The sequence below is a fragment of the Marmota monax genome, unplaced genomic scaffold, assembly GCF_021218885.2.
Source record: "Marmota monax isolate L192 unplaced genomic scaffold, Marmota_monax_Labrador192_F-V1.1 WCK01_AAM20220418_F8-fsc00168, whole genome shotgun sequence".
Lineage (NCBI taxonomy): Eukaryota > Metazoa > Chordata > Mammalia > Rodentia > Sciuridae > Marmota > Marmota monax.
This window is the reverse complement of record NW_026692492.1, coordinates 2,054,962-2,076,327: the sequence shown is the minus strand read 5'-3', so window position 1 is coordinate 2,076,327 and position 21,366 is coordinate 2,054,962. Positions and strand designations below refer to the sequence as shown.

The following is a 21,366-nucleotide window of genomic DNA, read 5'->3' as shown; positions in this document are numbered from 1 at the left end:
CTGGATTCCAAGTATAGGTCATTATCATGGAGTGAACTGGGTTCCCCCAAATTGACCCACTGCAATTCTAACCCCCAAGACCTAAAGAATTGATCAAGGGAAAATGAGGTCCCCAGGGTGACCTGACCCCAGGACCTTGGGATGTGCTGTGGGTGGAGATGGGTCTTTGCAGAGGTGATGGAGGTGCCGAGAGATCCTCAGGGTGGCCCTGACCCAGCAGGAGGATCCCTTACAGAAGATCTCAGAGCCTAAGATATTTCCTATCGAAAGGACCAAAGGACGTGTTTCCATGCCGCCATTAATGTGTCACCCACAGGCTAGACCCTGGCGTCCATTCTCTGGAAAGGAACCAAGTCTAAGTGCTCAGATGCTTCCTCTCATCCCACCGACCCCTGAGCTTCCCAGAGTTGTGGCCCTGCCTGAGTCCACAGATCCAGAAGCACCCCCCAGGGTCCCAATCCAGATGCGTAAGCCCCTTACCTGTGGAAACCTTCGTCCAGGTGATGAAGGGCTTGGGCTTCCCTGTGGCCTCACACGGGAACGCGAAATCCGTCTCAGCCGTGACAGACACAGTCTGCGGAGACTTGGTGACAATTTGGGGCTTCTCCCCCAGCACCCAGAATTTGGACGTCGACGGTCCTCCAACAAAGATCTTGGAGGTGCTGTGGTGGAAGGTGCCAGAGGACTGGGCAGGAGGCGTCACGGAGGGGACGGAGCTGCGGGTGGAGTAGATCAGGGGGACGTTGTGTAGGCGGGTCGAAGGGGGTGCCGTGGTCCTGGAAGGGCGCAGAGGAGGAGCGGGTGGGCCAAAGTCCACCTGGATGGTGCCCTGAGAATGGACCCTGTTGTAGGGACCGGGGTTCATTTTGTTGTCTCTTGTGACTGGGGCAGGAGAGGGGGACGTCTGAGGCTTGAGAGTGACCCCCAACTTTGGGAAAGAGGGAGTCCTGTTGATGAAGAAGGGGAATCGCCCAACGGAATATGGGGGGACCATTGACTTTGGAAGCTCGCCAACAGGAATTCTGGACTCGAGGATGGTGTTACTTCCAAAGAGTTTGTTATCGCCGTTGAGTCTGTCCATTCTTTGGTTGGTCCGTGCACCAGGAATGGCAGGTTTGGGCAGGTGCAGCGGAACGCGAGCTGTTGTCGTAGTCGCTGATTTTGGAGCTGTGAAGAGTTTGTTCTCTGGGAAAAGCCTTGAAGGAAATGCAGTTACTTCTGGCTTCCTGGTCGAGTGACGAGATGGCTGGACAGTTGCAAAGTATCGTAAGGAGCTCTGAGTGGCCATCTCTGGTGGCCAGGCTGTTCCCCTTGGTAGCGGAGGTCTGGCAGGTTCTCTGGCAGGCGGCTGAGAACTATGGAGTCTCCCATCCAGACCTTGAGTGTCTGGAGCGCGGAACAGGCTGTTTCTGTGGCTAACGTCAAATGCTTCCTTGCCCAACTCCTGCCGCGGAGATGCCTTCAATCCATCCTGGTGGGAAGACGGGGTAGATAACTCACTGGGCATCCCCTGAAGCTGAGTTCCCTCATTGCTTCCTGGGGCACCTTTGGTTTCTGGAGTCCCCACAGAGTTCAAGAAAACATGATCCTTGTTCCCTGCTGGTGTTGGAGACGTTCTCAGGGTAAGAAGGACGGGTTTGGTGGTGGCCTGTCCCAACGATGCAGAGGTGGTGGGTAGCAATGTAGAGGCCACTTCCTCCAATGGAGCAGGATTGGAGATGGGACTCTGTGGTCCTGTTTCAGAAGAACCAGGGACCACAGTGGTTTCACCCTCATCCTGATCACTGGTGGTGGTCTCCACCTGACTTGAAGACCACTCTACTTGGAGGTCTGAGACAGGGGTTGGGACACCAAGTCCCTCCAGCCGGAACGGTGTGGACACCGGAGCCGAAGGGGAAACTTCAAAAGTAGAATCCACCTCTTCCAACTCTTTCAAAAATGGCGGGTCTGTAAGTTCTTCCCCCAAGTTGGTCAGAGGTAGGTCTGTCTGCAGTGTCCTGGGCTGGGCTGTCCTTGGGGGACTCCAACTGGGGACTCCCGGAATACCTAAAGGAGGAGATTCTTCCTTGAAATCCCCCACAGTGGAAGCCCAGGAAACAGAAGTTGGTGAGACACTCATGGAAGATGCATTGGGGACGGAAGTGTCCGTTTCATCACGGTTCACCTTGGTGACACCGTCATTGGCCATTTCTTTTCCATCTGACTCGGGTTTATGGGTGACCACAGTGGTCCCTTGGACGGTCGCATGAGAGGAAGGTATTTTTGTGGTGGTTGTCACTCCAGTGACCTCATATGGGTCCCTGGTTCTCAGAGGGACAATTCTAGGCAAAACTGTGGTTTCCAGACTCGGAGGAACAGCATGTTTAGGTTCATTTTCTGGAGAGGGGCTGGGCTTGGACACGGATGTCGTGGGACTCACCGTGGATGTGGAGGACCGGTGTTTGTTTGGCCTCTTCCCGTTTTTCCTCCGTGGGGTTCCCTTGGATCCAAGCTCTGGATGCTTTTCCAGGTCCAGCCGCTTGGGGACATTGACGGTGGTATCAACCCAAGAGGTGGGGACCAGGGAACTGTCCACTTGGCTTGGGGTCTTTGTCTCAGGGACCTGAGTTGGTGGAGTAGAAGACGTCCCTGGCGGGGGCAAAGCTGTTGCTGAGGTCTGCTTGTGGCGATGGCGGAACTTGTTGGGGCGAAACCTCCTCCTCCCGTTGGGCCTCCTTCGAGAAGTGGGAGTGGCCGGTGCTGAAGGTGAAGTGGCCTTCGGACTGGACGTTGTCATGGCTACCACGGTGGTACCCTGGTGGGGTCGAGCTCCAGTTGTGGATTCCCCGGGCTGAGCAAACGGAGAAATGTGGCTCGTGGCGGTCAGCGTGGGTTTGATGTCTTGCCCTTCAGAAGGTCTGGACGCGCTCGGGTCTCCCCAAGACGTCTCCGCCATGTCCTCTTTAGTGAGTGGAGGACGTTGGGTGCTTAGGCTACTCTTCTCAAGGTGGGAATTGTCCGCTGGCCCTTGAAGAGGTGACAGGGCTGGGTCATCCGGTTCCCCTAAGGAGTCTGATGGACTGGTGTCACCCACCCACGCGGTGGGGGTCAGAGGAAAGTGTGCAGAGGTCCTCTCCTCCCCTGGTTCTGAATTCGCCTCCAGATCTTGATGATAGGACCGCACCGTCTCAGACTCGGCCAAGGAGATTGTCTCCAATGGAGTCTCCTCATCTTCTGTTGTACCTTCTGGCATGGACGTGGTGTCCACGGCTGGAGACCAAGTCTCAGTCGCTCTCTCTTCATCTGTGGGCTCCTCATAGACTGTGTCTGAGGTCCACAGAGCAGGAGATGAGTCAAGAGGCTCAGACCTCAGGGTGGTGGCTGGAACCCACCTCACGTCCACCTCAGTGGGCGCCACGTCCCCAGTCCTCTCGGCCAACTCATCCTCAACCTCTTCCTCTAGACGTGCCCCTGTGACTTGGGGTTCTCCGAGAACCACGTCATCGTGGGCTGTGCCGGTGGACGACAGGGTGCTTGACACCTGCTCTTCTTCACCGAACAGAGACACGTCTTCCGAGGACCCTTCGTCAATGGCGACCGTCTGCGCTGGAGACACAGAGGGCGGAGACATAGCAGGGGACAGAGAGGTCACTTCTGGACTCGTGGATGGAGAAGTAGTGGTTTCCGGGACCTGGGGTCCTTCGGTGCCTTTGGGGAGATTTTTGCCTCGCACCCTGGCTAAGATATCTGCCCAGCGCTCGGGATTGATCTGCTTGTTCTCCATATTGATCCTCCGCCTGGACTCGAACACTCTGCGGCCCTCCGCGACGCTGGCCTCGGGCTCTTTCTCCGGATGCTTCCAGAGCTTCATTTTCCTCCGCCCCTTCTTGATCTTCTTATCTCCGGGGGGAGCCTCGTCCCTCGACTTCATGACGACCTGTTGGTCCTTGGGGTGTGGCACTCTCCTTGAAGGGTCGTCTTCCTGCCCTGTCCCCGATCCTCCTTCGTCCTCCACAACGTCTCCCCTCACTCTGGAAAAGGCTTTAGCACCTGGACGCCTGCCCCTCTTGGAGGACCGGCCGGGTCCACTCTTCTGCACGGTGATTCCCACCGTGTAGTGGTCTGCCCCTTTCTGGTTGACGGCCACGCATCTGTAGTAGCCACCGTCACCGACCTGGAGCTTGGGGATGGACAGAGACCCATTTGGGAGCATATAGGCATGGGATGTATTAGCCACAGCGCTGACCAGTCTTCTGTTTGGAAGGATCCAAGTGACGTGGGCTTCGGGTATTGCCAACGTACTACAAGGTAATATGGCAGACTCCCCTGGGTCTTTGTCAATGGTCACTGTCTCTCTGTCCAGGGGCGGATTGGGGGCACTCATCACCAGCACCTTGTACGCCACTTGGGCAACTTCATCCCTCACCTGAGCCACGCACTGGTACAACCCTGAGTCCGACGGCGCCATGGATTGGATCCTCAACTGCCCCCCACTGAGGACGGAGAACCGGCTGTCCTGGTCACTCGTGGGCGCCTTCAGGATGGAGCCATCTGGAAGGACCCAGGAGATGGATGGACTCTCGGACGCTTTGACGTTGCAGCTCAACTGGCACTGACCGCCTTCCAAGACCGTGTGAGCGCTCTGCGTGGCCCCCTCGATCATGACCCAGCTTGTGCCCCGAGCATTCCTGGTGTCTTTGGGGGACACCGTCTGGGAGTACTGGGCCTGGTAGGACAGCAGAACCTTCTTGGCCGTGCTCTGCCTTCGGTTCAACTGGATCTCGATGGACGGCTGCATGACCCACTCGGGTTCCGCGAGAATCTGGGCCCGGACGCCGGTGTAGTAGAGGGCGTCCGCGTCGGCGTCCTGCCGGTACTGGTAGCTGACCCCGGGGTCCTTGCTGAGCATAACTTCTCGGTGCAGCCTGACGGGGACCTCGCTGTAATAGGCGATCAGCTTCCACAGCTTTTCGTAGTTGTCCCTGGTCATCGGACACTCCAAGTCCAGGGCCAGGGTGGCGTTGACGTCGATGTCCGGGGGGTCCGTCTGGTTCAGCTGAACGCTGGACAGATCCCGCGGCTTCTTGATGTCACACAGCAGCAGGACCATGTTCCGGTGCTCGTCGGTCATATTCAAAGAGATGTTCCACGGCGGGGATCCGAAGCCCTCCGGGGCCCGCTGGCTGTCCCCCGCCTCCTCTTGTTCCTGCTCCTCCTCTTCCTCCTCCTCCTCCAGGTGACTCTGGTTGTGTCTCAGAGGGGACTCTATGGAGGGCTTCAGGCAGGCGATGTCGGTCACCTTGAGGATCTCCTGCTTCTGGAGCTTTCTGGGGCTGGAGCAGGTGGCACACAACTGGCCACCTTCATAGGCTTTGTCCTTCTTGCACTTGAGGATGCCTACGACAGAGAAGCAAGAAACACCCAGTGAGTTCAGGAGAACCCCAGAGCGCCGAGCCCGGCAAGGAAGCCGGACAGTAAAGACTGTGCTTCTTCGTCGGACAGAGGTTCATAACCACGATGATCCACCAGCAGCAACTGTCTAGATCCCGAGTCCCCAGTTCCAAGACACCATGCGCTAACTCACCGTAGTCCTAAAACGAGACTCCTGCCACCCTGTTGTGAGGTTTGGACCCTGATTAGCAACCCTCATGATGTTGGTCCCCTGAGAAGTTCCCCTGCCTGGTGATGCAGTAACCATGGTAATGACCAACAGCAGCGCCTTATTCATGAGCTGATGCTCTTGCACACAAAATCAGCAGATGTGGAAAAGTACAGTGTGACCCACTGTGTGCCGCACGGAGTAGTGCATCATGGTAAAGATGTTACTGGTTTATGTAGGGTGTGGCTTAGATGTGGGGTGTCCCCAAGAGCTCACGGGTGGGACAATGCTAAAAGGTTCAGAGCAGAAATGACATGGCTTCAATTACCACCCTTAACTTAATAAGTGGATTAATCCACTTGAATGGACTCACTGGGTGGTGACTGCAGCAGGTGGGGGGTGGCTGGAGGAGGGGGTCCCTGGGCTGTGCCTTTGGGGTTTCTATCCTGTCCCTGGTGAGCAGTGCTCTCTCTGCTTCCTGGTGTAACCTAATAGTGGATTAATCCACTTGAATGGACTAACTGGGTGGTGACTGTAGTAGGTGGGGTGTGGCTGGAGGAGGGGGTCCCTGGGCTGTGCCTTTGGGGTCTCTGTCCTGTCCCTGGTGAGCAGAGCTCTGTCTGCTCCCTGGTGCCCTGTCCTGAGCTGCTCTCCTCCTCCAGGCCCTGCCGCCATCTTGTTCTGCTCCCCTTGGGCCAGAGCCATGGAGTCGGCCCACCGTGGACTGGACCTCGGACACCATGAGCTCAAATCGACTTTTCCTCCTGTAAATTTGTTCTTCTCAGGTCTTTTGTCAGTGATAAAAAAGCTGATTAAAATAGTTACACTCTATTTTTCCTGGTATTTTAGAGTGTGCACTTTGCTTAATGAATTATGCACATAGTTTTTTCCAGTATTTTTAAAGCCCAAAACATCATCCACATGCATTTATACAGTGTGCCTTCTGTGAAGGTCCAGGGGAAGCCATAGAAATAAGGGAGACACATAAGAATATTTCCAGGTGAAGGGCCAGCTTTGGTACGAAGCCCTTTCGCATCTTAGCTCCCATTTATCCATCTTTCCCCTTGCTACATTATCTGATTTTCATTTGTACAGTGCGCACCTTGAGTTCCTGTCTCTTGGAGCCCTGCCTCTGAGATCTCTCGGAATTTCCTTTCTGGCCACTGCTCCGTCTCCTTCAATGATCCTCTTCCCCCTGCCCAATTCCTTCCTGGTACAATGCACTGATTAGGTTGCAACCCTCTTTCTCCTGGCTGAGCCTCATGGAGGAGGGGGCTTGAGCCCGTGCATGGCTTCAATTACCAACCCTCAGCCAGAGATGGCTCCCATATGCCTGTCCCCTGTCCAAACAGTCTTCGGGTTCCACGCCCAATTGCATTCGTGACACGTCTATTTAGACATTGCAAACCCTCCATGAAGTGGCATCTAGGAACAGCACCACACTCCTCTGCAGCTGTACCCAGTGCCAGCCTTTGGGGAAACCAGAAGAGAGGAGCACGCTCCTCTGCAGCTGTACCCAGTGCCAGCCTTTGGGGAAACCAGAAGAGAGGAGCACGTTTAGGTGGCTCCCTGGGAGTCGGCTCCTCCCCTTCTGTTTCCAACTGGAAAGAGCCAGCTGCAGGGCTTTATCTGGGAACCTCCCTGTGTGACTTTCACACATTGAGCACCTTGGAGTGAGCATGTTGGGATTCTGTTTGGAAGTCACCGTCCTCACACAGAGACACACATGCATGCATCCCGGGTCACGTGTGCACACCACGGGACAGTTACACACGTGCACACACAAAGGCATATGTGTGCAAAGGCATGCACACGCTTAGACCCTCTAGATAATGCCAGAGGTAACTCTGGTGCATCAGAGCTTTGCAGTTCTACTGTCCACGGTGCAGGCTGCTGGAACCTAGTGAGTGGATTAATCCACTTAAATGGCCTAAGTGGTGACTGCAGCAGGTGGGGGGTGGCTGGAGGAGGGGTCCCTGGGCTGTGCCTTTGGGGTCTCTGTCCTGTCCCTGGTGAGCAGAGCTCTCTCTGCTCCCTGGTGCCCTGTCCTGAGCTGCTCTCCTCCTCCAGGCCCTGCCGCCATCTTGTTCTGCTCCCCTTGGGCCAGAGCCATGGAGTCGGCCACCAGGGACTTGAACCTCGGAAACCATGAGCCCCAAGTAAACTTCTCTTCTTCTAAAAGCTCATGTGTGAGACACTACAAGAACCTTCAGAGGGGAAACGAGTGGGTGAGGAAAGGTGTAGACTCATAGTGGATTAATCCACTTGGATGGACTCACTGGGTGGTGACTGCAGCAGGTGGGGTGTGGCTGCAGGAGGGGGTCCCTGGGCTGTGCCTTTGGGGTCTCTGTCCTGTCCCTGGTGAGCAGAGCTCTCTCTGCTCCCTGGTGCCCTGTCCTGAGCTGCTCTCCTCCTCCAGGCCCTGCCGCCATCTTGTTCTGCCTCCCCTTGGGCCAGAGCCATGGAGTCGGCCAGCCACGGACTGAACCTCGGAAAACATGAGCCCAAATAATATTTTTCTCCTTCAAGTTGTTTCTCTAAATCAGTAGAGAACCTCTCTCTCTCTCTCTCTCTCTCTCTCTCTCTCTCTCTCTCTCTCCCCACACACACACCCTCAGCCTTCTCTATTCCAAGTATTCCCTGATGCATTTCACAGCTCAGGGACCCGAGGACCCTTCCCCATCCCCGTGGCTTCCTGCAGTCTAGCTACAGTCTGGAAATCATAAATCTCCCTGCTGAGACCCCGCAACCCATGGAACAGGTGAAGCAGTGACTTTCCGTGCATTTTCCTTAAGGGCAAATAAGTACCTCTGCACCATTAAAGGGAGGGATCCTAACCCCCAAGTTGCAACCTCTGCCGTGGGCGCCGATGTCCCCCAGTGCAAGATGCACCAACCGCACGAGAAGCTCTTTCATGGAAAATGGAACAGTGTGCGCGCTGAGCCTCCGGCCAGGTCCGCCCTCCCGGCCTTACCTCTGGACCTGGCGCCCCATCCCAGGAGCCACGCCATCCCGCAGCCGCAGGCCCAGGGGTTCCCGTGCAGGTAGAGGTTCTCGAGCAGCGGCATGTTCTGCAGCATGCCGTCTGGCAGGGCCTGCAGGGCGTTGTCGGCCAGGTACAGGTGCCGCACGGTGGACAGCCGGAAGTGGTCCAGGAAGGTGAAGGTGCAGAAGGTGTCCGGGTGCAGCTGGTGCAGCAGGTTGCCCTCCAGGTGCAGGAGCCGCAGGGACAGCAAGCCCTGGAAGGCCTGCGGGTGGACGAACTCGATCCTGTTGTGGTCCATGTGCAGCCGCATCAGGCTGGACAGGCCCTGCAGCGTGTGCCGCGTTATCACGCGCACTTTATTGTAGCTGAATTTGAACACCTACAAGGAGACGGGGGGGGGGGCAGAGACGGAGCGAGAACAAACCAGTGAATTAAAAGAAAAATCTGGTTTACAACCAGGCAAACACCTGCGATCCCAGCTCTGCGGAGGCTGAGGCAGGAGGATTGCAAGTTGGAGGCCAGCCTCAGCAATTTAGCAAGGACTTAAGCAACTCCATGAGACCCCATGTCCAAATAAAATACAAAGCTGGGCTGGGGATGTGGCTCAGCAGTTAAACATCCTTGGGTTCAAGCCCTGGTACTAGGGAAAAAAAAATCTGGTTTACGATTGAAAAAGCCTCAGCCACAAGGAGGGTGTTGGCACACACTTGGGATCCCAGCAATTTTGGAGGCTGAAGCGGGAGGATTGCAAGTTGGAGGCCAGCCTCAGCAAGTTAGAAGGCACTAAGCAATTTAGCAAGAGCCTGTCTCAGAAAAATAAATAAAATGAAATAAAATAAAATAAATAAAAAGGGCTGGGGGTGTGGCTCAGCGGCTAAGCCCTCTTGGTCCAATTCTCAGTTCCAAAAAAATGAAAAATAAATAAACTCACAGCCATTACAAAGGGACAGGAACCTCAAGTCATTAGGCTTCCCATTTAATATAAAAAAAATAGCCATTTTATAGATTACCAGGGGAGAATTAGAGTTTTCCCTCTTTACAGATCGGCGCAGAGGGTGGGATTAACCAGGGTCCTCAATGCCGGGGACTCACCTGCAGAGCGCTGAGGTCCCGCAAAGCCCCATCGGGGATGCTGGGGATGTTGTTACCGTGGATCATGAGCAGTTCCAGCTTGGTCAGTCCTGCGAAGGACGTCTCCGACAGAGCCTGGATACTATTAAACCTGCGCAATACGAGGGTCGCCGTTAGAATAAGCCACGGCAAGTGTTTCCCCCGTGGGACCCATTTCCCCAGACCCCTCAGGAGCCAATCGAGGTTGCGCCAAGTCCTTGAATCTCTGTGTGGCCTCGCCCATCTCTGGGGTGTGCAAAGGACCTGATGCATTTTTTACTCTCTCTCCACTAAAGAATAGGCACCAGAAATGTCCGCCTCAACTTGCTTCTGGAGTCCAGAGACTCTTGTGGAGGTTGGTATGACCTAGAATTTTAAATGAGTCTGTTCCACACGGGGAACTGCAGTTTAAAATGATAAGGATCACAAAGCTAGCCAGAATGAGCCGGGTGGGGTGGCCGTACCTGTCATCCCAGCCACTCCGGAGGCTGAGGCAGGAGGATGGCAAGTTGGAGGCCAGCCTCAGCCACTTAGCGAGGCCCTAAGCAACTTAGCAAGACCCTTTCTCCAAAAATAAAAATTAAAACGGCTGGGAATGTGGCTCGGTGGTTAAGCACCCCTGGGTTCAATCCTTTGTACCAAATAATAATGAGGACTTGCATTTTTGCGGCTGCCCCAGGGACATTACTTAACTCCTTGGAAGCCCAACTTCCTCATTAGTAATGCCACTGATAACTCTTCCTCCAGCGGACTGTGTGGGAAAATGACCTAATGACAAGTGACATAGCGTCTGTAGTCTGTCAGGGATCGGTGGCTGGGATCTCTGGCTGGAATGGAGTTGGACACCTGGCCAAGAAATATCAGGGAGATCGGAGGAGAAACTAGGAACATAGAATGAGCATCAGTAATAAAAATAGCAACTACGTTGTTCAGGTCAGAGGAAAGCAGGAGTTAGATGCCACAGCAGCCAATGCTTCGTCATAGCACATGCAAGTGCTTAAAAATCATGAAAATTGAGAAATATCGTAATGCAAAAAAATGAGTTAATATTTCTGGTCCACTTGGATTCTTCTCAGAAGCACTTTGCTCTTTTAAGGAATCTCTCTCTCTCTCTCTCTCTCTCTCTCTCTCTCTCTCTCTCTCTCTCTCTCTCTGCATTTAAATGCAAACACACACAATTGAGCACAAGAGATTATTCAGCAATTGGCCAGGCACGGTGGTGCACACCTGTAAAATCTCAAGGGCTTTAGAGGCTGAGTCAGGAGGACTGCAAATTCAAAGCCAGCCTCTGCAAAGGTGAGGCTCTGAGCAACTCAGGGAGACCCTGTCTCTAAATAAAATGCAAAATAGGGCTGGGGAGAGGGCTCAGGGGTCGAGTGTCCCTGAGTTCAATCCCTGGTACCAGAAAAAAAGAAATTCAGAAAACAACCCCTCACAGAACGCACCAAGGTATTTCTTTGAGCACAGTATCAACCGTGAAGCATCCTGAGATGCCCACCTGTCCTCCCAAGCGACTTGAGATGCACACCTGTCCCAAGCGACCAATTGCGCTCCACAGAAGCCTGCGGCCGACGGGCAATCTCAAATCTCACCCGTGCATTTCCTCGCCCATTTTCTAAACCTGCTTTCGGCAAACAGGAAATGCCCGGGTGGTTTTGAGGAGAGAGGAGGGAGAACCCGGCTTAATGGGTACTGGGTTCCTCGGGGGGTGATGAGAATATCTGGAACTCAGCGTGGATGACGACCTGTCACTCAATCGTACACCTGGAGGGCGCAGTTTGAAGTTACTTGATTTTCACCTTTTCCAAAAAGGGCCATTTACAGGATCTCTGTGGATATACTTGGTTCTCTACTCTGTGGGACAGCTCGCCCAGGAATCAGCAGATGTCCACCTTCTCTCTGTCCTGGGGACCTCTCGGGGGTACTCTATGGGTATGACACTTGGACTTGACTCGTCTAACTCAGAATTCCCTGACCAGGGTGTGATAACTGGACAGTTCCCACCAGGGCACAGCTGGTGGTGTCTGGAGATGCTGTTCGGTGTCACGTAGGGTGGACGTTGCTATGGGAATCTGGTGAGTGCAGCCCAGGAAGCTGCCTGATGTCCTACAGTGCATAGGGACCTCCACCACAGAGAGGGAGGGGGCCTCAAACACCAATAGCACCGAGGTCTTGGAAATATGGCCTTAGTATCGAAGTATCCATCCATCCACTCATCCAACCACCCATCCATCCATCCACCATCCATCCATGAATCCATCATCCATCCATCCACCCATCTATCCCATCTATCATCCATTATCTATCATCTGTCCATCCATCCATCATCCATCCATGTATCCCCCATCAATAATCCATCCACCCACCCATCCACCTTCCATTTCCTGATGTCCTACAGTGCCCAGGATTCTACATCACAGAGAATGATTGAGCCTCAAACATCAATAGCACTGAGGTCTTGGAAATATGGCCCTAATATGAAAGTATCTAACCATCCATCCACCCACCCACCCACCCATCCATCCACCCATCTACACACCCATCCATCCATGCATCCACCCATCCATCCACCCATCCACCCATCCACCCATCCATCCATCTCTCCATTCATCCAGGCATCCATCATCCACCCTCCCATCCATCCACCCATCCATCCATCCACCCATCCACCCATCCACCCACCCATCCATCCATCCATCATCCATCCACCCACCCATCCATCCATCCACCCATCCAACAGCTATCAAATCTACCATCCATCCATCACCAATCTATGATGTATGTGTGTATTTCCATCGACCTCTATAACCATCTACCCATCCATTCATCACTATATATCATCCATCACTCTATCATTATTACACATTATCTGTCAGACAATCTATCATCTATTTACCATCTATCTCTATATCTAACATCTGTCACCTATTATCCACCATGAGTCTACTTATAGTCTATTTCTATATCAATGATTAGGTACCTATATTCTCTGTCTAATCCATTACCTATTTATGATGGCTTTATTTATCTTCTGTCTCTCTATAGACGTATCCATCCATCATTTACCTAATCATGTAGCATCTGCCATGTATCTATTATGTCTCTCTATATAATTATTATCTATAATATATCTGTGATCTAAATACACATCTATCATGTATGGGTCCATCATGCATCTATTTGTAATCTATCTATATTTCTCTCTCATGTCTGCTTAATTGGTCTACATATATCTATCTTTCTGTCAATTCATTGTGTTGCTATCTATCCATCTACCTAACCATCTAACCATCCATCTATCCATGCATCCATCCATCCATCATCCATCCATCCATCATCCATCCATCCATCCACCCATCTATCCACCCACCCATCCACCCACCCATCCATCCACCCATCTATCCACCCACCCATCCACCCATCCACCCACCCATCCATCCATCTACCCATCCATCCATCCACCCATCCACCCATCTATCCACCCACCCATCCACCCACCCACCCATCCACCCATCCATCCATCCATCCATCCACCCATCCACCCACCCATCCATCCACCCACCCATCTATCCACCCACCCATCCACCCATCCACCCATCCACCCACCCACCCATCCATCCATCTACCCATCCACCCACCACCCATCCACCCATCCACCCATCCACCCACCCATCCATCCACCCATCCATCCATCCACCCATCCATCCATCCATCATCCATCCATGCATCCATCTATCCATCCATCCATCCATCCATCTATGCATCCATCCATTCATCCATCCATTATCCATCCATCCATAGTCCATCCATATATCTATCTTTATGTCAATTATCATGTATTTATCATTTAATAATAATAATCTATTTATCAAATGATAATAACCTATTTATCCATCATCTAATCGACCATCTATTCTGTATCTGTTTATCACCTATCTCCATATCTACCTGTCTCTCTACCATCTATGGATCTATGGCAGTGATTCTCAAATAGGACTTCTGTGACCCCCTGGGGGACACTTGGAATCCTCTAGAGATCTCCTTGTTGGCCCAATTACACAACTAACATCTAAATTAAGCATCACTTTGGGGATGCTTCTGAAATCCTAGACAGGACAAGACAGCCCTGTGAGCAAGAACCACCTTACCTCAAACAGCAAACAGGTCCTTGGGGCCAATTGTGCCGGGGTGGACCAGCCCTGCTCTGTCCCCAGGTAGGGCCTCTGCACTCCCTCCTTATCTAGGATTCCTCAGTCAGTCTGTCTGGGGTGGCGAACTCGCTAAGGAGAATGTATAAGAGCATCGAGAGCCTTTTCTGATTCTTGGGTCCTTAGCTGTGTCTGAAAATGGTCACCAGAGGGAGGATGGCCTTCGATGGAGCAGGTGGGCTTGTGAGGTCACTAAGAGCCCAGAGAGCCATGTTCATTCCAAGTCCAAGGGGCTAGTGAATGGCCGGGGGTGGTATAGGAAGGGTTGGCCAGAACCCAACTGGGCATTCAAACAACCCCGTTGGCCACCGAGGAGAAGTCATGGCGGGTGGACAAGAGAAGAAGTGGAAGACCAAGACGGATTGTCTGTCTATCCTAGCACCTACCAATGGAGGATGAGCATCAATCATCTCTGCATCACCTAAAATCCAGCTGGAGACCCGTTCTGCAACATATAAGCACCTAGATGTATGTGCTAGAGTATATTTGTCACCCATTGATGGGCACCGACTGTATACATAGCAAACTCAGGAAAAAAAGTGCCTCATGTTAGACACTCTATGCAAGACGGAGTCTCAGAGAGCATCAAAAGCAAAATATGATCATTTATTTATTTGAACCCAGGGGTGCTTAACCACGGAGCCACATCCCCAGACCTTTTTACCTTTTGTTTAGAAACGGGGTCTCTCTAAGTTGTTTAGGGCCTTGTTCAGTTGGCCTCCAACTTTTGAGCCTCCTATCTCAGCCTCCCGAGCCTCTCGGATGACAGGCGTGTGCCACCGCGCACGGTGGCAAAATTACTTTTAAAAGAATGTGGGCAGTGGAGAAATATCAACAAATTCCTCTTGTGATCCGAGGGGGGACGGTATCTTTAAAAGTGTCTAGACCCGACGCTCCATGACTGATTGTGTGTGTGCGTCTCTTTGGAAAAAATATTTGGAAACTTCTTTTTCTGGAAAGCTCTGAGGCTTTCCAAGCAGGGAGCAACAATACCAACTGCGAACACTAAACACAGCTGTGTGGGAAGGAGACATTTCATTACGACACTGGCAAGGGGCCCTCCTTGCTGGAGACTCACGCTGTCTCTCCAAACCGCCGGGAGATAATTCAGATCCCGAGTTTTCTCGGAGTCGGGCCTCACCCCCTTGTCTTGGGCTGCGTCTCTAATTTTGCAAAAACATGCACGAAGCCGACTTCACTGTCTACTGTGAAATCATGAGTGATTTAAAAAAAAATGGTCTATTAACCCACATGACAAATGAAGCCAGTTGGAATGGAAATACTTGTTGGTGCAACAAACAGACACCTTATGGAATTTTAATTTCTTTCTTTTTTTGGGGGAGGGTACTGAGGATTGAACCCAGGGGTGCTTAACTACTAAGCCACATTCCCAGCCTTTTTATTTTATTTTATTTAGGGACAGGGTCTCACTAAGTTGCTTAGGGCCCTACTAAGTTGCTGAGGCTGGTTTTCAGATTGCAATCTTCCTACCTCAGCCTCCACAGCCTCTGGGATTACAGATACCTCCCCGCCTCCCCCCCCCCCGTTTTTTTGGTTATATGTGACACTAATCTATCTCAAGATGACACAGGCGTCAACAGGAAATAGCATTCTAATGTCTTACTGCTTCGTGACTCCTGGCCTTTATTATAGGATGTTTAAGTCAAAGACTGCAAAGTCTGGGCTCTAATTTGGAGGCTGGTTACATTTCGTGCTTACAAAAGAATGCGGTTTAAAATGGGTTGGTAGAAAAACAACCCAGACCAGCTATAGGATGGACAGGGATCATCATACAGATGAAGCAACTTGAAAGCAGTTGCACAATTATCAGCCTTCACCTTGGGGCAGATGCATGGGGATTTTTTTTTTTTTCTTTTTGGTACTGGGAATTGAATCCAGGGGCTCATCCACTGAGTCACATTCCCAATCCCTTTTTGTATTTTATTAGAGCCAGGGTCTGGCTGAGTTGCTTAGGGCCTTGCTAAATTGCTGAGGCTGGCCTCCAATTTGTGATCCTCCTGCCTCAGCCTCCCAAGCTGCTGAGATTAGAGGCACGAACTACCACACCTGGCAGTTTAGACAATTTTTAACTCCCATCAGAGAAATACTAGGAGCCAGGCAAGGTGGCGCATGCCTGTCATCCCAGCAGCTCGGGAGGCTGAGGCAGGAGGATGGTGATTCAAAGCCAGCCTCAGCCAAAGCGAGGCCCTAAGCAACTCAGGGAGACCCTGTCTCTAAATAAAATGCAAAATAGGGCTGGGGACGGGGCTCAGGAGTTGAGTGCCCCTGAGTTCAATCCTTAGTACCCAAGAAGAAAGAGAGACAGAGATTTTGAAGGAATCTCATTTTTAAAAAATTACTTTATCATAGTAACTGATGACCTTGTTTCTTAAAACTTCATGAATATTCTCATTTTTCAATCGGCAAATACAGAGGACCTTTTCGCATCCTCCATGAGAGAATCCTACCAAGGGATGCCGAGGTTTTCTACCCATTTGACTTATTCCTAGGGTCCGAAGTCTCTCTGTTTAAATAGGCACCGCGTGTTTCACTGTGGCCACAGACGTCCACGTGGACCAACTGTTAAGGCAGCTTCCAACGTGTGGATGCAAAGCTATTAATCAACTTCATGCATGTTGCAGCCAATTGGTGGATACAGCCAGATAATCGCTGGGGAGGATGCATTTGGAAGAAAAATAAAAATAAAAATAAAACACCTGTGATCTCTATTTCAAGCACAGAGATGAGCGACGCTGGACAGAGACCCCCCCCCCCCGGGGGAGTTCAGCAGAGACGCACGCGTCTATGCAAAACCCGATGGAGACGCGCTGCAAAGACATCGAAATTGCTCCCAAGGAAGGAGGTACCAACCCCAAATTGATCCTCTCCACGTGTTTAGAAATCCCAGCCGGAACCGCAGGCAAGGACCGGAACGTGCAGTGGACCTCGCTGGGCACGTAGCAGGCGCAAGGGTGAGGACAGGCCCGCGCGGCTGGCGGCTGGCCCCAGACCACAATCAGCACCACGGAGAGTGCCCCCCACTGCGCCTGCGTCAGCATCCTGGGCGGGTGCGGGGTCCCGGGACACCTGCGGGCGAGAAGGCGAGGGGGTCTTACTTTCCGGCCGCCTAGTAGACCTGGTGTCGTGACCTGTCCACGTTCTCTTTAGTCAAGAGGGTAGAAAATGACCTTCAGTCTTGACATTGATGGTTGGGTTGGGAAACAGGGAGGGCACAGCCGAGGGGAGATATACTGACGTTTTTGCAAAATAATAATAATAATAATAATAATAATAATAATAATAATAATAATAATAATAATAATCAATAACGAGTTTAATCTCTGTCTTCCAAAAGCATGAGCCAAAATCCACAATCCAAATTTAAATTTAAAAAAGAACAACAACAAAAAAAGTTGTTCTTGAATAGGATCATAGATTTCCTTCAATGTCAAAGTTTTCATTCGAGTGCCCAAAGACGCACGCAAAGGAACGAGAATCGTAGCATTATTTGTGAGGGGGAAAAAAATCAGCTGATTTTTTTTTTTGGGGGGGGGGGGGAAACGCATGGGTTGTAATGGTGCGCTAGGGTGGTTTGCTGGGAGTCAGCTTGGGGTGAACCTCTGTAAAAATCGAGGAAACACGTGCCGACCCAACAGAAATGTTGAAAAAAAAAATATATATATATATATTGAAATGCATGAAATAGGGAACGCTCACGAAAATGTTGGGTAGCCCGTTTGGATAGCGGTGATGCGGGTTTTCCGTCACGCCTTAGCGACCTAATGATTTTGGGCAATTCTTGAAGGCGGTTGACTTGGGGATGGTGATGTGCGTGGACAGGACACGGCGGTCATCTCTCGCTCCTGCAAGCGAGCGCGGTCCGCAACCCCCCCCCCCCGCTTGCCCAGGCGTGGAGGACCCCAAAGTCGGTCCTCTCTGAAGCCCGTGTGCGCGGCTCGCGGTTCCGCTGCGCGCCAGGCTCGGGCTCCGCGGCTGAGCGCGGGCGCCACCGGCTCCCGGGGCTTGGTGAGGGGGACTTCCTCGCCGCGGGCGCCCGGGCTCTCCCCGCCCGCCGGCCAGCGCGCCAGACCTGCGGCTGCTTCCTCCAGGCGCTCCCCGGCCAGCGCCCTGCGCCCTGCACCCAGCGCCCTCGGGCAGACCTGGCCCCAGCGCTGCAAACGGACCCGGTGGTCTTTGCTCTTCAAGCGACCTCCTCCGCCCAGTCCTCCTGCTCCCCGGGAGGACTCGCCCAGGTAACCCTGCTCCTAGGGGCCCCGGGCGGCCCTGGTGGGCAGGCCAGCCGTGGGCGGCCCTCTGCTGGTCCAGCGCCGACTACCTGGAGCGGCCGGGCGGGCGGGAGGCTCTGCGCCCCTGGCCGGCTTCCAGGGCCCGCTGGGTCTCGCCCCGCCGTCGGCGGCGCCGAGAATTACGAGCTTTCGTGCCCCGCGGCTCGGGGTGTCCCCACGAGTCCCAGTCGCCTGCGGCTCGGACCTCCAGCCCCATCTGTCCCCAGTGCTGATTCGCGGGGGTTTCTGCACAGCTGGGTTCCCATCTGGACACTGGGCGGTCCCCCTTTCCCACAAGAGGTCTGGGGGAAAGTGAGGGAGAGGAAGAGGGGGAGGGGGAGGGGGAGGAGGAGGGGAGTGGGTGGGCGAGGAAGAGAAGGAAGAGGAGGAGGAGAGGAGGAGGAGGACCGCGAGGAAGGGGATGAGGGGAGGAGGGGAGGCGGGGGAGGGGGAGGGGGAGGGCAGGAGGGGAAGGAAGGGGACCTGAGCCAGAGGAACTTGGACAGGAGCCCGGGGTATTTCCCCCAGGATCCCAGGAGCAGACTCGACCTCACTTGGAAAAGCGTTTGGCAGCCCGGTAGAGAGCGGCTTGGAGAGCTGCTGGGGGGAGGGGGAGGCGGGTGTCGCGTTGGCCAGAGAGAGAGGGGGGGGGGCAGCAGCCTCGGGTTGCAAACACATCTGTTCCAAGCCCCCACTTTAAATTGCGCCACGGACCCTTGGATGCGCCTCCTGACCCTCGCGCCCAGGTCCTTCCGTTGGGCTTCCTCCCACTCCCCTGCCCCGTCTGCAGGCAGAGCCACCGTCCCCCGCGCTCCTTGGCCACCCCAGGTCCTCACCTGCCCTTGGGAAGCCGAGGTCCGCGGGAGCCGTGCGTCCGGAGCGTCGACGGGTCTGGGGCGCGCGAGTCACCGCCGCGAGTCCGTCCGCGAGGCCATGCCCTCGCCGGGGCCCGGGGCGAGGCTGCTCCGCTTCCCAGCGCGGCGCCAGCAGCCAGCGCCCTTTTATCCCCGACGGCGCCGGGAGGCTTCCCCGAGTCCACGCCTCGGCCCACCCCCACCCTGCCCCACCCCGGGGAGACGGCGCGCGGGCCTGAGCCCAGGGACCCTGGCCGCGCCGCTGCGCGCTCAGCCCTCGTCTCGCCTCCTCATCGCGCCAGCCCGGGGCCGGGCAGGCGGCGCCCAGAGCCCAGCGCGCACGGCGGCGAGGGGAAGGAGGAAGCCTCGTCCGGGAGCGACCCGGTCCGGGCGAGGACTCCGACTCGAGAGCGCGGTGGGAGCGGCCGCCGAGAAGTTGCAGGCCCGAGCGGCCGGAGGGTGGAGACGGTCTCTCCCCTTTCAAGGGAAAAATATATTTAAAAAAAAAAGAAGAAGAAAAGAAGGCGCGGAGCGTGCGCTCCTCCAGGCGGGACGGCGACTCCTCTGGCCGCGCCTCCGGCCCCGTGTGCAGCCAGGAGCCCGCAGCCCCCGCGGGCAGCCAGCGCCAGGCCCCGCTGCAACGTGAGCCCCGCCACGCCCTCCCCCGCCGCCCTCCCCCAGGCCCGAGCGCTCCTGCCAAAAACCCGGAACGGCTGCTCCTGCAGGGGGGAGCCAGGGCCCGGAACGGTGGGAGCCTGCTGGTAGGTGCCCGAGCGAGTGGGCCACCCACGGGGCCCCGGCCAGGCCAGGCTAGGGGACGGGGAGGGGGCTCTCCTCTGGAGCCGGAGACTGGGGCCCCTGGGGGCGCACACAGGTCAGGCTGGTCCAGGGAAAGCAGGGCAGGGGCTAGCAGCAGCCCACCTGGGGGGAAGGAAGGGGCCCAGCCCGTCCCCCCCGGGGGGTTCCTGCCCTGTACCCACAGTCTGCTAGGGGTCTTGGGGAGCAAGCAAGAAAGGAGCCCGTTTGGGGAGACAGGGGCATTTCCAAGCACGGATCGCCTTCTTGGCTCCTAAGAAACACAGTGGGCAGCAATTCCCACACCCAGGGCTGATTTGCAGAGACAGGTTCCTATATCCGCTTATTCTGCAGCTTTTCCATAGGTGTAGACAAGTGTGCAGATGCCCACCAATGCCTTTGAGAATTCTGCTTCTCTGCATGCACCCAAGCCACAGATGGCATTCAGATCCAAGGTCGTTCAATGTGTTATTGGCAGGCCACCACCTCTTGCCAGTCTAGTAGACTCTGAGTCCTAAGACTGTGTGAGGGGACAACTTCTCTTAGGTCCTTTTTCTCATTGCAGAAGTATAGTCAGGCTCCTGTCCCCGAGCGTCCTGCCGGCCGGCTGCATCTTGCACCAATCACTTCTTCTCTCAGCAACCCAGACCCTCCCTGAGACCTGGAGGGTGGCTCCAAACCAGAGCCCCAAGTGTGTGCGTAGCTGGATGGCACTTGTCATGCCAAGTGCCACTGAGCCAGTCCCCAAGGGATCTGCTCAGATATCTGACTTGTGACAGAGGCCAAGAGGACGGTCACTCACCTCCTTGGATGCCCTTTATTATTAATCAATTAATTTTTTGTGGTACCCAGGATGGGACCCAAAAGCCTTCTACCACTGAGCCGCATCCCCAGCCCTTTGAGACAGGGTCTTGCAAGTTGGCTTAGGACCTCGTTGAATCGCTGAGGCTGGCCTCCAACTTGCCATTCTCCGGACTCAGCCTCCAGACTCACTGAGATGACAGGCGTGCACCACCTTGCCCAGCCTTTTGTTTGAATGCTGTAGTAGCGTCCGAGGGCATAAGACCCGCGTGAAACTGTCCACGCACCATGTATTGAACTCACTGACTCAGTAAGTGATTGAAGGTATGTGAGAACGGGTGGGTGAATGAGATTCAGTTCTGTTGAGAAATTTGTACTTTAGGAGGAAAAAAAAGTCACCGTGCATAATTAAAGCATTATTTATTAATTTATTATTAATTTATTAATTGCAGGATCCCTTGATGTACCAACAAAGTCCCGCGGATATGGACGTTCGAGGTCCACGTCGGTTAAATTGAATTCGTCTGTCTGCTGACAGGAAGAGTCTGGCGGTGTGGAGGGTGCATTTTAAAATAAGCAAAAATTGTTTTCTGCAAAAAAAATAATAATCTTATTTTTATCTAAAAAAAATCTGCATTTGTGCAACTTTTGCACACACACAAAAAAGCCCAAGAGTGTGTTTAGAGTCCTGTTATTTATGTTTTAAAAAATGTGGGCATGGGATTACAGAATTCTCAGGAATTCATCT

The 21,366-nt window shown here is 53.8% G+C and overlaps 1 protein-coding gene across 1 annotated transcript in view; it reads right to left on the bottom strand.

Annotated features, from left to right (window-relative positions):
* Mxra5 (matrix remodeling associated 5) overlaps positions 1-19,164 on the bottom strand; it is a 28,669-nt gene extending 9,505 nt beyond the window's left edge. The window contains exons 1-5 of the mRNA XM_046443352.2: positions 19,005-19,164; positions 16,754-16,969; positions 9,657-9,786; positions 8,553-8,943; positions 481-5,376 (exon numbers count right to left, since the gene is read on the bottom strand). Of these exons, the coding sequence (XP_046299308.1) occupies positions 481-5,376; positions 8,553-8,943; positions 9,657-9,786; positions 16,754-16,941 (5,605 nt within the window). The 5' untranslated portion in view covers positions 16,942-16,969; positions 19,005-19,164. The remainder of the gene's footprint in view (positions 1-480; positions 5,377-8,552; positions 8,944-9,656; positions 9,787-16,753; positions 16,970-19,004) is intronic.
* Positions 19,165-21,366: the final 2,202 nt, after the last annotated feature.